General features: G+C 42.9%; 1 protein-coding gene across 1 annotated transcript; it reads right to left on the bottom strand.

The window, feature by feature from the left end:
* Positions 1 to 1,727: 1,727 nt before the first annotated feature.
* LOC149768520 (uncharacterized) lies at positions 1,728 to 12,791 on the bottom strand. The gene is made up of 2 exons (XM_089930476.1): positions 4,251 to 12,791; positions 1,728 to 3,658 (listed from the first exon to the last, which is right to left on the bottom strand). Exon 1 carries the CDS (start codon positions 6,364 to 6,366, stop codon positions 4,921 to 4,923), a length of 1,446 nt encoding a protein of 481 aa, XP_089786602.1. The 5' UTR covers positions 6,367 to 12,791; the 3' UTR covers positions 1,728 to 3,658; positions 4,251 to 4,920.
* Positions 12,792 to 17,432: the final 4,641 nt, after the last annotated feature.

Below are 17,432 nucleotides of genomic sequence, written 5' to 3'. Positions count from 1 at the left end.
ATGAAATATATTTAACTTAACCTTCATATTTCCAAAGGATATATTCATCACCCCAGTTCTACAGTTAATACATGCATTGGCTGTGGCTAGAAAGGGACGACCAAGAATTATGGGGATCTGTTTCTTAAGATTGGGCACAGGTTCCATATCAAGGATGATGAAATCGACTGGAAAATAAAATTTGTCGACCTTGACTAGGACATCTTCAATTGTTCCTCGTGGTATTTTAACAGATCGATCAGCCAACTGTAGGGACACCGAGGTAGGCTTCAATTCACCTAATCCGAACTTTTCATAGACTGAATAAGGAAGGAGGTTAACACTCGCCCCTAGATCTAATAATGCTCGATCAATAGGATTGTCTCCTACCACACAAGAGATGGTAGGGGCACCAGGATCTTTGAACTTAGGAGGGGTTTTGTGCTGAAGGATGGAGCTTACTTGTTCAGTCAGGAAGACCTTTTTAGGCACATGAGTCCTAGATTTTCGTTTCTGTGTACAAAGGTCTTTGAGAAATTTGGCATAAGATGGAACTTGTCTAATAGCATCAAGAAGTGGGAGGTTGATTTTGACTTGTTTGAAAACCTCCATCATCTCCTCTAGTGAAGTTTCTTTTTTGCCAAAGGGAGAGGGTGAATTGAGAGCATCAGGAAATGGGGCCTTCGGGATGTGAGTTTTGGCCGAAGCTGGAAGAGCTGAAGAAGAAGAAGGTTTTGGATTGTCATGTGATACATTTTGCTCTTCCTTTTTACCTTCTTTATTGTTACCCTCCCCAATCTTATTGTCTACTACACGTCCACTCCTTAGGGTAGTCAAAGCATTGGCCTGTTCATGATGAATTGTATTCGGTTGATTTTCTTGAGCCATGTATTGTCCCCTAGGATTACTCACTGGTTGGCTTGGAAGCTTTCCTTCCTCTCGCTTGTTCAGTGCATTAGCTAGTTGCCCCATTTGGGATTCTAGCTTGGCGATAGATTGCGTGTGAGAGTGCACCAATTGTGTAATGGTTTCCAAACCTTGAAGGGAGGTCAACACTTTCTCCTCAAAGGCTGTGTTTCTTTGGGGTGCTGGGGGAGTGTGTTGAAATTGAGTCGAAGGACGGTAGGGATTAACAGTCTGGTATGGTTGAAAGTTTTGGGAATAAGGCTGGGAAGTACTGGAAGTCTGCTGCTTCCAAGAAAAATTCGGATGGTTGCGCCACCCCGGGTTATAAGTGTTAGAATATGGATCATTACCCGGTCGGGACTGTGTTTGGGCAGCATTTACTTGTTCTTGCACGAATTCGGGGAATTGTGCTGCCGAAGGACACTCAAAAACAGTGTGAGATGGGCTAGAACAGAGAGTACATACTTGTACTTGATGAAAGTTTACAAGCTGTTCTCTAGACATTAGCTGGTCCAATTTGTGGGATAATGCATCCACTTTCTCAGATAGACCTATGGACTGGCTAACTTCAAATATGGTTCCTTTTCTTTGAGAACTCGGGGGTGCTTGACGAGCGGAGGAGGCATGGTGAAGGGAATTTTCATTAAGGTTCTCAAACAATTGCCATGCCTCATGTTCACTTTTGAGCATGAAAGTACCCCCACAAGAAGATCAACCATCTGACGGTTTCGTTCAGACAACCCGTCATAGAAACATTGCACTAATTGCCATTTGGGTATTTGATGATGCGGGCATTTTCGGAGTAAGTCTCTAAATTTTTCCCAAGTTTCATGATGTCACGACCCCCGCCCTGTTCCCGGCGGGCCGCCGCGACGGTCCTAGGGTGCGGGTAGGCATAAGGCCACCAGCCACCACGTAGAACCCTACTACCTATTAATCATCAATAAATTCTGAAAATTTTGGCATGATGCATGCACAAAATGATCACCTTTCCTATGGTGACCTGTCAGGATTATCTCATTACATACAAAACGCTACCTGTCAGAGCAGCAATCACATAACCTGTCACATAACGAACCTGGACAATATATATCAATACATCATCACAGGCATATAACTCAACTGTATAAAAATCTGGTTCCCATTCTATCCATGGTCAAACCCATATCCACAACAGGATCTATGACTGTAACTATACACTAAATACAACAGAAGGTTTATAATACACCAAAAGGGAATAAACCTCTAACTACATTATACTATACTATACTATACTATACTATACTATGGAGCGGCACAGCTAGCAGGCAATCTCTAACCCTGCTCCTCTCTATACAATACCTGCCCTGCAATCAAAAATATCAAACTGGAGAGTGAGTATATAAATACTCAGTGAGTGGAGTAGAGAGTACTATGCACATGAGACAGAATATAATCATGGCTCGAGATGAAATCTCAAGATCAATAACAAGATGAACATGATCTCAACATAGAGAATATGGAGTAAATCATCAATATCACCACAATCAATATCAACTCATCTGAAGCATATATGGAATAATCAAGTAAACATATATGCTACTCATGAATATGCTCAACAGATCATAATGCTGGAACATACAAATCAGGTGTCAATATGCTGAAATCATCACTAGACAGCTATCGGGAGGTGGGTTTTACGCCCCAGGCGAACCAGCAACAACTCCCTACTGCCATATGCATATATCGAATATGACACCACACCAATATGTAAATCATCACTAGACAGCTGTCGGGAGGTGGGTTTTACGCCCCAGGCGAACCAGCAACAACTCCCTACTGTCACATGCATATGCAGGATAAGACACCATATCGATAATGTAAATGCTAGACAGCTGTCGGAAGGTGGGTTTTACGCCCCAGGCGAACCAGCAACAACTCCCTACTGTCACATGCATATGCAGGATAATACACCACACTGATCATGTAAATGCTGGCCAGTATCCAGAACAGAAATCCATCTCACATCTACATACTAAACGGCACCTCGCGGGAATTCTACATCCGCGGAAAGCCATACTGCACCTCGCGGGGTCTTACTATGCCCGGCGGCAAGCAGAATATAAGTCGTAGGACCGGCCGATCCTACGCCTAGGGCCGTGTCCCCCCCTAGGAAGGGACTGGGCTCCGCCCACCCAGAAGGCTACTATGTGCACAAAGGCCGATGTTCAACCCCATCGACTATAGGTGTCCTGCAGATACTGTCAAGCCATGCATGAATGCCATAATGCACCCTCCCAATACTCTATTAAAAGGAGCATAATTAAGACTACCACTCACTCGACTCCGACCCAATCATAAACTAACATCAGGTTTGGGAGTGAGGGTCAAAGAAGTGCAATACAACTCAATATACCACTAAAAAGGCTCTACAAATCTTTGAAATAGAGGAAATGAAATCAATTTACAAAAGAAATCATTTCACAATTCGGAATCAATTTGATTACTCATCAACCCCTCGTAATTCCTCTCAATGTTCCCTCAAATGCATGTACAGAATAATCAAGCATGGAGAATCAAGATTATAGAGGAATCTACTACAATATCAGTCAATATGCACAAGTGGAATCAATTCACACTTGGCGACATTCATGAAAATGAATTAAGAATGCTCATGGTGCAAAGTACATGACTCCCACTCACCTGTCAATCCGGCACAACTCTGATACGCCTCCAAAAATCTACAGCAGGCAGTGGGGAACTTCTTCCTCTTGTTCCCTAGCTTCTTGCCCAACTGTGACATGCATTTATAATACATTTAGTCCTGTATCAAGGGTCATAATCTACGTGCCAATTATAACATGGAGAAATTTAATTGATTCAACTCTCCCGTTCCCTAAATCTTTTCTTTTCTTTCTTCTTTTTCTTTTTAATTAATTAACTCACCATTTATGTGTATTAGGGACTCCCTTGCACGAGTACAAGGTCTCCCTTAGCCTAATCTAGGCTTAATACCCTATTATGGCATGAAATCCCTTATTTTCCACCCGGATGAACAGTAACCCGAACTGATAGTGGGTTACTTCATCCCGGTTTTGATCCACTTCCAGGACTCCAAATTTGATGAAAGTTTTACCTAACATTCTACACTCATAGAGGATTCCAAAGAGATAACATGCATCATCATCGGAGGCCGTTTGACCCCCTAAATAATTCGCCGAAGTTGGGACTTCGACACAGTTTTTCCGTAGTGCCGGAAAAATTTGTTCAAATCCGATTCTTCCTCTTTTAACCACCTCTACAACCCTTATCCGACCCCTCTAGACTATATCCACCCTTTGTATAGCCTAATGTCATCAAAAGACTAGATAGAGACGGATATTTACCTTTTTCTTCTTGTGAAACTTGAGTCCTTGCGTAGAAGGGAAGGAGATCTACACTTTTCCCTTCAGCTGGCAGCGCAACCGGAGCTTCCTTGCACCTCGAATCCCCTCCCTCTTTCTTCTTCTTCTTCTTCTTTTTCTTCTTCTTCTCTTTTTCCCTCTCTCTGTGTTTCCACGCCTGAGACCTCCTCTCCCTCTCTGTCTCAATTCCCTCTTCTCAGCCAACCCACCGCCAGACAACCCCCATTTAAGTCAAATCAAAGCACTATTCACCTTTGTTTAATATTATTAAATTCCCATTTTGCCCCTAACACTTCAACATATCTACAACTATGCCATTATCTTTTGATTCCTTCCAATTTTACCCCTCATATCAATTTTAAATGACTATTCTATCCTTTTTTATATAAAAAAAAAATATTTTGGGGTTATTACATCCTCCCCCCCTTATATAAAATTCGTCCTCGAATTTAAAAGAGTAAATTACCTGATTACTCAAAGGGATGAGTATATCTACTCTTCATATTCTGCTCGGTGTGGTATTGGGAATCAAATAAATTGGAAGTGTTTTACCTTCTATTTCTACCACACAGGTAGGATACACATACTTCGCTTTTATACTATCCCCTACAGGTGTACTAATAGCTAAGGAAATATGCATTAATATCTTATCCTAAGCTAACTTTTTAGCAAAATAAGGGGATACAAATGAATGGGTAGCTCCAGAATCAAATAACACTCTAGCTTTAATCTTATCAATGAGGAGCATACCTGTCACAGCTGCATTCGATGCCTGTGCCTCTTGTGGATTTACCGTAAACACCCTTCCTTGCCCTCTGCCTACTGGAGCTGACAGTTGAGATGGTCCAGCACTCTGCTGTGATGTTTGTGCTTGACCTCTGCCTCTGCCTACAGGCTCCCTACTACTAGGCCTGTCCATCTGCACAGAAGGGTAGGATGTTAAAGGCACAAACTGCTGGGTGGCACCCTGCGGGCATTCTCTGGCAAAATGACCCGGCTGTCCACATCTGTAGCACACTCCCTGACCCATTCTGCATCTGCCAGGGTGCTGCTTCCCACACATGCCACACACTGGCCATGATTGGAACCTAGATTCAGTTCTAGCCATAGTGACTGGAGGACGAGGTACTGATGGTAGAAAAGTATCTTGTGATTGACCTCTTTCCCTCCACTTCCTCTTACGTGGGGCAGGTGGAGCTGAGCGTACAGACTGCTCCGTCGGGCCCTCCGAGAGATCTACTCCCTCAGATCTACCCCTACTGCTTTGCTCCTTCCCCACATTCATTTTTCTCTGTTCTCTTTCAGCTCTTTCCTCTTTGTTTCTGGTCTCCCACTGTTTTGCTTTATCTATCAGCCTAGACAAGGTGGGGACCTCTACTGCCAACACCGCATTATAAAGCGGGGAAATCAGGCCCCGCCTGAATCTTTCTATCCTGGCAGCTTCAGTGGGGATGATGTAAGGAGCATACTTCCCCAATCTAGTAAACTCACGAGCGTACTCAGATACGCTCATTCCGGGCATCTGCTTCAGCCTCTCAAACTGAAGAGCCCGATTTTGCCTCTCAGCTGGAGACAAGAACTCATCCATCACTGCTTGCCTGAACTCTTCCCAGGTTGGAGGATTACTACTGTACAATCTGTCCTCCACATGCCTCTGGTACCAGTCCCAGGCATCTTCTTTCATTGTGAGCCCTACAAGTTCTATTGCCCTTGCATCAGAACAGGGCAGTCTCCGTATCATCTTTTCAGTCTCCTCCAGGAATCTCTGAGGATCTTCACCTTCTTCCCCCTTAAACTCTGGAGTTCTGAGCCTCAGAAATTCCTGTACAGTAATCCCCTCATCATCTAGAGCCCGCCTGGCCAAACTTCTTGGCACAGCTACAGGAGGTGGGATGGATACTACTGACGGGGCAGGAGATTTCCCCCGAGCAATCTGCTCCCTCAGAGCCTGATTCTCCGCCAGTAACTGTTCCATCAATGCATCTCTACTTCCTACCTCTCCTTGATCATCAACCCTCCGTCTATCAGCAGGAGGAGATTTTTCTATTTGGGGCTCGACATGTGCAGAACCCGCATCCAATGCTATATCTGGCTCCATTTTCCTTGGAAGTATTCTTTATATGTCTCTAAAAGAGTCAAAAAGAGAGGGCAGTCGTTACACAGAGCCATAATATATTTTACTGAATTGTAAATGACTCATAAATGAATATACAGAAAAATCCTATGCTCCATAGTATAATCCTATACTTAATCCTGACTCACCCTATTGCTCTGACAGGACTCTTGTTTAACCTTTGCTCTGATACCACCTCTGTCACGACCCCCGCCCTGTTCCCGGCGGGCCGCCGCGACGGTCCTAGGGTGCGGGTAGGCATAAGGCCACCAGCCACCACGTAGAACCCTACTACCTATTAATCATCAATAAATTCTGAAAATTTTGGCATGATGCATGCACAAAATGATCACCTTTCCTATGGTGACCTGTCAGGATTATCTCATTACATACAAAACGCTACCTGTCAGAGCAGCAATCACATAACCTGTCACATAACGAACCTGGACAATATATATCAATACATCATCACAGGCATATAACTCAACTGTATAAAAATCTGGTTCCCATTCTATCCATGGTCAAACCCATATCCACAACAGGATCTATGACTGTAACTATACACTAAATACAACAGAAGGTTTATAATACACCAAAAGGGAATAAACCTCTAACTACATTATACTATACTATACTATACTATACTATACTATGGAGCGGCACAGCTAGCAGGCAATCTCTAACCCTGCTCCTCTCTATACAATACCTGCCCTGCAATCAAAAATATCAAACTGGAGAGTGAGTATATAAATACTCAGTGAGTGGAGTAGAGAGTACTATGCACATGAGACAGAATATAATCATGGCTCGAGATGAAATCTCAAGATCAATAACAAGATGAACATGATCTCAACATAGAGAATATGGAGTAAATCATCAATATCACCACAATCAATATCAACTCATCTGAAGCATATATGGAATAATCAAGTAAACATATATGCTACTCATGAATATGCTCAACAGATCATAATGCTGGAACATACAAATCAGGTGTCAATATGCTGAAATCATCACTAGACAGCTATCGGGAGGTGGGTTTTACGCCCCAGGCGAACCAGCAACAACTCCCTACTGCCATATGCATATATCGAATATGACACCACACCAATATGTAAATCATCACTAGACAGCTGTCGGGAGGTGGGTTTTACGCCCCAGGCGAACCAGCAACAACTCCCTACTGTCACATGCATATGCAGGATAAGACACCATATCGATAATGTAAATGCTAGACAGCTGTCGGAAGGTGGGTTTTACGCCCCAGGCGAACCAGCAACAACTCCCTACTGTCACATGCATATGCAGGATAATACACCACACTGATCATGTAAATGCTGGCCAGTATCCAGAACAGAAATCCATCTCACATCTACATACTAATGTTAGATGTATGCCCTAGAAGCCAATTTGGCTGACACATTGTTGATTCTAGGGACATAATTTTGTACTTGACTATTTATTATTGAATAAATAAAAGGCATCTTTTTCATTCATATTGTTTATGTGTCTATGAATCGTCCAAGAAATTAATAAGATGATGATACATATTCTCAAGAGTTGAGAATTTGAGCCATGTATCATTGGTGATTAATTTCTAAATGCTCCTGATCAAAGGATCATCACGAGGACGGTGATCGATCCGATCAGTGCACAGATCACTCTCCTTCTGGATGGACGAGACTTGAGTCCACAGTGTAGGGACACTGAAGTGATAGTGCAGGTGCTTGTTAGAGAACAAGGGTACTGAGCGTGACCAATACAAGAAGTCACTTGGATGTCTATCCACTCGTCAGTGACTTGCTTGATGTTGCAGTAGTGTGACTGGTCCTTTGACCTGCGGTGCTTCGGCTACTCACAGTGAGGTTATTGTAGTTTGACTGCACACATACATGGTCTCTAGCCATATGGGTCCATGCAGTGTAGATTGGCTGCAGTAAGTTCACTGTAGGAGTAGGGTATGCACCTATATGGAATCTATCGACCTTGATAGATAAGGAGAGATCCTATGTGATTTATAAGACTGAGTTCGTAAGACCTCGGCCGGGGCAGTATACACAGTGGAGAAAGAGTTTTTCACTATCGAACTCGAGTCAAATAAATCTTGACATATGACAGACGATGGGGTTTGACGAGTTGTCCATGACCTCCGTCCTGTAGGGATCCACGATAGTAGGACTGTATCACATGTTAACTGCACCTAGAGGTTCATCATTCCATTCTGCTGGGTAGCCACTACATGCTGCTAGGTGTCACTGGTGGATGGTGGGACTTATAGGGATTATCTTGATGATCGATAAACCCTAATGAGTTGAGTTGGAATCGTTCCAACCCATTGAAAGGAGTTTTCAATGATATAGTGATAGAGATCACAATATATCTCACTACCAGTCAGAATAGAACCTATGGGGTCACACACACTAGAAGTATTGACCGATCCGATGGTTGAAATCGTGATTAGGAATCACAAGAAATCAATTTGATTGATAAGAAGTTGAAGAAGAAACAAAGGGAATTAATTAATTAGACTTAAACACAAATCCTACTTCGGAAGGGATTCCTAGAGTCCTAATTGGATTAGGGCTGGGAATCCTAGTTGGAATAGGACTGGAATTCCTACTTGGAATAGGATTCCTACAATCCTAATGAGATTAGGAATTTTGAATTAAAATTGGATTCCTACTTGGAGTAGGATTCCTAGGAATCCTAATTGGATTAGGACTTCGGATTCAAATCTAATCCTAATTGGATTAGGACTAAATACATCCTAATATGGATTAGGGTTTCTTAAGTCACAATTAATTATTAATCTAATGAATCAATAAGACTCCTAATTGGATTAGGATTGAAGAGTTCAATTGAGTCAAAATTGATTCAAGTTCTAATTGGATTAGGACTTACCTAGATTGGATCCATTGGTTCACCCTTGGGCTAAACCTAATAGGATTAGGGCTTGACCACATTAGGGCAATGCAAACCCTAATGTGGACTAGGGTTTACCAAGAGGGAGGGGCGCAAGCCCCTCCCCCTTGATCCATTGGTGCGGCACAAGAGAGGGGGCCGGCGCCCCCTCTTTGGAAAGACGTCTAGGGTTCCTACTTAGTAGGAACCCTAGATGGCTATAAAAGGAGGTGTGAGGCCGGCGCCCTAGGCATAGAAGAACTCCTCCTTCTCCTTGCCGTGAGCCTCCCTCTCCTCTCTTCTTGTGATCAGCCGCAAGCAAGGAAGACCAAGGCCAAAGGTTGGCGGCATCCTCTTCCTCCCTTCTTCCTTCCAACGCAGGGAAAAGAAAGAAGGCTGCGTGGGGATTCTTCTTCTTCCTCTTCTTCAACCTTCTTCTTCCTCCTCTCAAGCACTTTCAAGAGTTGAAAGAAAGAGAAGAGATCAGCCATCAAAGGAGTCTTTGCAAGGGAGCTAGCACCCCGGGAAGACAAGAAAGCTTTGATCGGTTCTCTACTTCGTGTGGATACCCGTAGAGGCCGGACGTTTGAACGGCTTCAAGCGAACCCTCTCCCATAACCACGAATTCAGATTCGCGGTGATCGTCTACCCGCGCAAGGTGAAGATTTGATCTTCCTATTGTTTTAAAAGCTTTAATTCTTACCTAATTACGAAAGGTCTCGAAACAAGCGTTCATGCGATGAACGTCGAACCCGTGTATGCCGATTCCGCTGCCATCTGAAAAATTTTTGAAATATCAGCGGCATGGGCGGGTTCCCAACAGTGGTATCAGAGCCTAGGCTTCGTAGATTAAGGTAAGAATTAAATATCTAAAGGCATATTAGATCTGAAAATTAAATGATCATGCATGCTGAAAAATTCTGCATGCAGATTTTTTCAGGGGTGCTGATTTTTTACATGCTGATTTTTATGTGATAAAAAGATGATTCTAATTGCATTGTTAATGGGATTACAAAGTTTAGAATCATGATTAGCATGATCAGCGACCTATGTCATGATATAATCAGTTAGTTTTCAGATCTGAAATTATAATTGTAGCATACGGTGATGATCATAGGATTCAACCCCTTTTGGTATCAAATGTAATGACCTGCGATGTGATCTGCGATGTCATGTAATTTTTCAGATGCTTGCATGCATCTTATTTGATGTTTTGAGAGGCCTGCGTGCCTCCTAAAAGGAGATGTAAATTATTTTTATTTTTATTTTACATCTGGTTGTATTTCTGTGATGTGATGTACATCAACGATCAAGTCGAAGACGATGCATGAGATGAACAGGGGTCTAAGCGGTTGATGGCGATGGGATCAAGAGTTGATCAAGGATCGAATCAAGGAAGCTTGGATCCAATTCAAGAGTTGAAGACCACTTGATCGATTGATGTGCATGTGCTTGTAATACGACCTAATTAGAATCCATGATCATCACCTAGTTAAAGTTTAGCTTTAATTTGATGCCGCGATTATAACTGCCTGCAATGCGCCGTTTGCATGTGATGTGAATGAGAGTCGGGTAGATAGGTCTACATGTGATGTAGCAAACCAAATTGAGACCTAAATTAAAACCTCCTCAATCAAGTCGAGAGTGAACCGACATGAGCAAGTCATATTAGATTAATTGATCTAATTGGTGTCTAGGAAAGCATGAAAGGTGGTTACTTAATTAGGACCTTACTCTCTGAGTAAGGGGAGCCTCCCACCTGCTTACCTGGCCAATTGTTCAATTACCTCTTATGAAAGGCTCAAGTTGCAAACACTAAGACCTGATTAACCAATATTAAGTCAATAGGTCTTCCACTGTAGTAGAGCTGCTAAGGCCTTTCTGATGTTGACTTGTCTCGGCTGGATACAGTGGTCAAGTTGCATTGGGGGGCTGGACCTCTCTATAGACATGAGATGTTGTAGGGTAAAGGTGGGGTTGGGCACCAATAACTGTTAGGTGAGGACCCAATGACGACTTTATTCCTACGGTTATACGGTGGGTCAGACTTAACTAAGAAATGGGACCAATAACTGTTAGGTGAGGTCTTCATGGCTTAGAGACCAAGTTGCACTGCAACATGCTTGAGAAGCATTGTACAAGAGTTGTACACTCATCCATCTATGTGTCACCAATAACTGTTAGGTGAGGTGGCATGTGAATTGGTGGGACCGCAGTACCCACTAGAAACCCTAGTCGTGTGGGATTTCCGTTTTCCTACCAGGGGAGTGTGAGGAATTCGAGAAAATAGTGGGAGTCACATTTGTTCTAAAAGACCTTAGGACAGATTAGGATCAAGTACAAAAGTCTAACTAGAATCTTTACTCTCTGCAGATACAATGTCGGCTTCAAACCCTTTGACCCGTATTCTTGAGACCAACCGACTGACCGGAACCAATTACAAGGACTGGCTTAGAAATCTCAAAATAGTTTTGGACTGTGAGAAGATAGGCTATATACTCGATTCAGATATCCCCACATTACCAGCACGTCCCACTGATGTTCAGCGTGAGATGCATAAAAAGTGGTTGGATGATGACATTAGAGTAAAATGCTATATGATGGCATCTATGTCTAATGAACTCCAATGCCAGCATGAAAATATAAAGACTGCTAGGGACATACTGGCACACCTACAAGAGTTGTATGGTGAGCAGAGTCGCACAGCTCGTTTTGAAGTGTCCAAGAGGCTTTTCAAAGCGAAGATGCGCGAAGGGCAGTCTGTCCATGATCACGGTCTGACCATGATTAAGGACCTAGAGGAGCTTGAGAAGCTCGGTATGGACATGCACAAGGAATTGCAAGTGGATTTGATCCTACAGTCACTTCCTGATTCATTTGGTCAGTTTATAGTAAACTACCACATGAATAAGATTGAATGCACTAAGACTGAACTAATCAACATGTTGGTAACTGCTGAGGGAGCCTTGAAAGGTTCAAGGGGCAATGTCCTCGCTGCTGAGTTGACTTCTGGTTCCAAGAGAAAGTCTACTTGGAAGAAAAAGAAGCCTGCAAAGAAGCAGAAGAAAGACAAGAAGCCAAAGAAGGAAGTTCAAAAGAAAAAGGCTAACGACAAAGGAAAATGTTTCCACTGCAATGTCGAAGGCCACTGGAAGAGAAACTGTCCTTCCTACCTCGAGAGCCTGAAGAACAAGAAAGGTGACACACCTTCAGAAGGTATAGACTTGCTCATTATTGAAACTAATCTAACGGTTTCTTCTACTTCTAGTTGGGTTATAGATTCTGGTTCTAGTGCTCATTTGTGCACTACCATGCAGGGTCTAAAAGAAAGTAGAAGGCTGGCGGAAGGTGCGGTAACCCTTCGGGTTGGCAACGGGGCAAAAGTTGCTGCTGTGGCTGTGGGCACCTACCATCTGCGACTACCGTCTGGATTTAGTTTAATACTTAGAGACTGCTATTATGTACCTGTTGCTAGCAGAAATTTGATTTCTGTTTCATGTCTAGCACAGGAAGGTCATGTTTTTACATTTGACAAAGACTGCTGTTCTATTTATTTGAGAAATAAAATAGTCGCACGTGGTTTTATGATTGACAGTCTCTACCATTTACATATGGATGTATCTGTGAATGTTACCGAGCAAGATGTGAGTGCCAAAGGATCCAAAAGATCCAGAGATGAGATAAACCAAAAATATTTGTGGCACCTCAGACTTGGCCATATTGGAGAAGATAGAATGAACAAAATGGATAAAGATGGGCTTTTAGGTTCATTGACTTCCGAGTCATATCCAGTTTGCGAGTCCTGTCTTCAAGGAAAGATGGCTAGACTACCCTTTGTAGGACATGGGGAGAGGACCACTGAAATACTTACCCTAGTACATACAGATGTATGTGGCCCATTCGATGTGCTAGCCAGGGGACGTTATTCTTACTTCATTACCTTTACCGATGATTATTCACGGTATGGGTATGTGTATCTTATGAGACACAAGTCTGAATCTTTTGAAAAGTTCAAAGAGTTCAAGAATGAAGTAGAAAAACAAACTGGAAAACCTCTTAAGGCTCTTCGATCAGATCGGGGAGGAGAATACCTTAGTGGGGAATTCCGAGACTATCTCAAAGAAAACGGCATAGTCTCACAATGGACACCTCCGGGTACACCTCAACTCAACGGGGTGTCAGAGAGGAGAAATCGGACCCTATTGGATATGGTCAGGTCCATGATGAGCTTCACTGATTTACCTATGTTCCTTTGGGGAGATGCCTTACTCACAGCGATTTATTTATTGAATAGAGTTCCCTCTAAATCCGTTCCTACCACACCGTATGAGATATGGCATGGTAAGAAACCAAGTCTGGGTCATCTCAAGATTTGGGGATGTCCGGCCCACGTCAAGCGACTACAGGCGGACAAGTTAGAGGCTAGGACCATAAGTGCTCGTTTTATAGGATATCCTAAAGAGTCATTAGGATACAATTTTTACGTCTCAGAGGATCACAATGTGTTTGTGAGCCGTCATGCCATCTTCTTGGAAAATCAGTTTATCCTTGATAGAGGCAGTGGGAGGAAAATTGAGCTTGAAGAGAAAGTCTCTGAAAAGCAACGAGTCATGGATCCTATAGAACCCATTCATACAGAGCCAGTACACGATGTCCCTCAACCACCTCGTAGATCTAGTAGGGTCTCCCATCCTCCCGATAGATACTTAGGTATACTAGAAGAGGATACCGAGGAAATGTTCCTAGTGGGAGATAGGGATCACATACAGGATCCCAAGACCTACAACGAGGCGATATCTGATATCGATTCCGAGAAATGGCTGAAAGCTATGAAGTCAGAGATAGACTCCATGCATTCCAACCAAGTCTGGACCTTAGTAGATCCACCAGAAGGTATTGTACCTATTGGATGCAAATGGATCTACAAAAGAAAAATAGGTTCGGATGGAGAGGTAGAGACCTATAAGGCAAGGCTTGTGGCGAAAGGGTATAGTCAGCGCGAAGGTATTGACTATCAGGAGACCTTTTCACCTGTAGCCATGCTAAAATCCATCCGGACATTGCTTGCCATTGCAGCATTTCATGACTATGAAATCTGGCAGATGGATGTGAAAACTGCTTTCCTGAATGGATATCTTGATGAAGATATCTATATGGAACAGCCTTTGGGTTTCACTTCCAGTGATAGAGATCACAAGGTCTGCAAGCTGCAAAGGTCCATCTATGGACTAAAGCAAGCATCTCGGAGTTGGAACACTCGTTTCGATGATACAATCAAAACGTTTGATTTCATCAAAAACGAGGAGGAACCATGTGTTTATAAAAAGGTTAGTGGGAGTGCTGTCGCTTTTCTCGTACTGTACGTAGATGACATTCTCCTGATTGGGAATGATATTCCCATGCTAACCTCGGTCAAGGTCTGGTTGTCAAAAGAATTCTCCATGAAAGACCTTGGGGAAGCATCCTATATTTTGGGAATAAAGGTCTATAGAGATAGATCTAAAAGGATGCTTGGCCTGTCACAGAAAATGTACATAGAGGAGGTGCTGAAGAGATTCAGCATGGAAAACTCCAAGAGGGGTCTTTTACCCCTAAGGCATGGAATTCATCTCTCCAAAAAGATGTGCCCCGACACACCTGAGGAGATTCAGCGCATGAGCAAGATTCCTTATGCATCGGCAATAGGAAGCCTCATGTATGCCATGCTATGTACACGACCTGATATAGCTCTTGCTGTAAGTGTCACAAGCAGATATCAGTCGAATCCAGGTGAAGAACACTGGACAGCTGTGAAGAATATTCTTAAGTACTTAAGAAGAACTAAAGATTTATTCTTGGTTTTTGGAGGATCATCAGAGTTAAAGGTAGAAGGGTACACAGATTCAGACTTCATGACTGATGTCGATGACAGGAAGTCAACATCTGGATACGTGTTCTTGTGCAATGGTGGTACGGTGAATTGGAAGAGTTCTAAACAACCGATCATTGCTGATTCTACTATGGAAGCCGAATACATCGCCGCCTCTGAAGCTGCTAAGGAAGGCTTCTGGTTCAAGAAATTCATTGCAGAGTTGGATGTGATGACATCAGATGCCATAACACTCTACTGCGATAATAATGGCGCCATAGCCCTTGCTAAGGAGCCAAGGTCTCATCAGAAGTCTAAGCATATAGAGCGGCGCTTTCACCTCATACGCGACTATGTGGAGAAGAAATATGTAGAGGTGCAGAGAGTAGACTCCGCGGATAACGTGGCAGACCCTTTCACTAAGCAGCTGAGTCAGCAAAAGACTGAAGCCCACCTTGAGAAGATGGGCCTAAGATATATGACCAATTGGCTTTAGTGCAAGTGGGAGATTGTTAGATGTATGCCCTAGAAGCCAATTTGGCTGACACATTGTTGATTCTAGGGACATAATTTTGTACTTGACTATTTATTATTGAATAAATAAAAGGCATCTTTTTCATTCATATTGTTTATGTGTCTATAAATCGTCCAAGAAATTAATAAGATGATGATACATATTCTCAAGAGTTGAGAATTTGAGCCATGTATCATTGGTGATTAATTTCTAAATGCTCCTGATCAAAGGATCATCACGAGGACGGTGATCGATCCGATCAGTGCACAGATCACTCTCCTTCTGGATGGACGAGACTTGAGTCCACAGTGTAGGGACACTGAAGTGATAGTGCAGGTGCTTGTTAGAGAACAAGGGTACTGAGCGTGACCAATACAAGAAGTCACTTGGATGTCTATCCACTCGTCAGTGACTTGCTTGATGTTGCAGTAGTGTGACTGGTCCTTTGACCTGCGGTGCTTCGGCTACTCACAGTGAGGTTATTGTAGTTTGACTGCACACATACATGGTCTCTAGCCATATGGGTCCATGCAGTGTAGATTGGCTGCAGTAAGTTCACTGTAGGAGTAGGGTATGCACCTATATGGAATCTATCGACCTTGATAGATAAGGAGAGATCCTATGTGATTTATAAGACTGAGTTCGTAAGACCTCGGCCGGGGCAGTATACACAGTGGAGAAAGAGTTTTTCACTATCGAACTCGAGTCAAATAAATCTTGACATATGACAGACGATGGGGTTTGACGAGTTGTCCATGACCTCCGTCCTGTAGGGATCCACGATAGTAGGACTGTATCACATGTTAACTGCACCTAGAGGTTCATCATTCCATTCTGCTGGGTAGCCACTACATGCTGCTAGGTGTCACTGGTGGATGGTGGGACTTATAGGGATTATCTTGATGATCGATAAACCCTAATGAGTTGAGTTGGAATCGTTCCAACCCATTGAAAGGAGTTTTCAATGATATAGTGATAGAGATCACAATATATCTCACTACCAGTCAGAATAGAACCTATGGGGTCACACACACTAGAAGTATTGACCGATCCGATGGTTGAAATCGTGATTAGGAATCACAAGAAATCAATTTGATTGATAAGAAGTTGAAGAAGAAACAAAGGGAATTAATTAATTAGACTTAAACACAAATCCTACTTCGGAAGGGATTCCTAGAGTCCTAATTGGATTAGGGCTGGGAATCCTAGTTGGAATAGGACTGGAATTCCTACTTGGAATAGGATTCCTACAATCCTAATGAGATTAGGAATTTTGAATTAAAATTGGATTCCTACTTGGAGTAGGATTCCTAGGAATCCTAATTGGATTAGGACTTCGGATTCAAATCTAATCCTAATTGGATTAGGACTAAATACATCCTAATATGGATTAGGGTTTCTTAAGTCACAATTAATTATTAATCTAATGAATCAATAAGACTCCTAATTGGATTAGGATTGAAGAGTTCAATTGAGTCAAAATTGATTCAAGTTCTAATTGGATTAGGACTTACCTAGATTGGATCCATTGGTTCACCCTTGGGCTAAACCTAATAGGATTAGGGCTTGACCACATTAGGGCAATGCAAACCCTAATGTGGACTAGGGTTTACCAAGAGGGAGGGGCGCAAGCCCCTCCCCCTTGATCCATTGGTGCGGCACAAGAGAGGGGGCCGGCGCCCCCTCTTTGGAAAGACGTCTAGGGTTCCTACTTAGTAGGAACCCTAGATGGCTATAAAAGGAGGTGTGAGGCCGGCGCCCTAGGCATAGAAGAACTCCTCCTTCTCC

The sequence above is a fragment of the Phoenix dactylifera genome, chromosome 1, assembly GCF_051530095.1.
Source record: "Phoenix dactylifera cultivar Ajwa chromosome 1, Ajwa_hap1_PhDact_Kaust_v1.1, whole genome shotgun sequence".
NCBI classification, from domain to species: Eukaryota; Viridiplantae; Streptophyta; class Magnoliopsida; order Arecales; family Arecaceae; genus Phoenix; species Phoenix dactylifera.
This window is presented reverse-complemented; position numbering and strand designations above follow the sequence as displayed.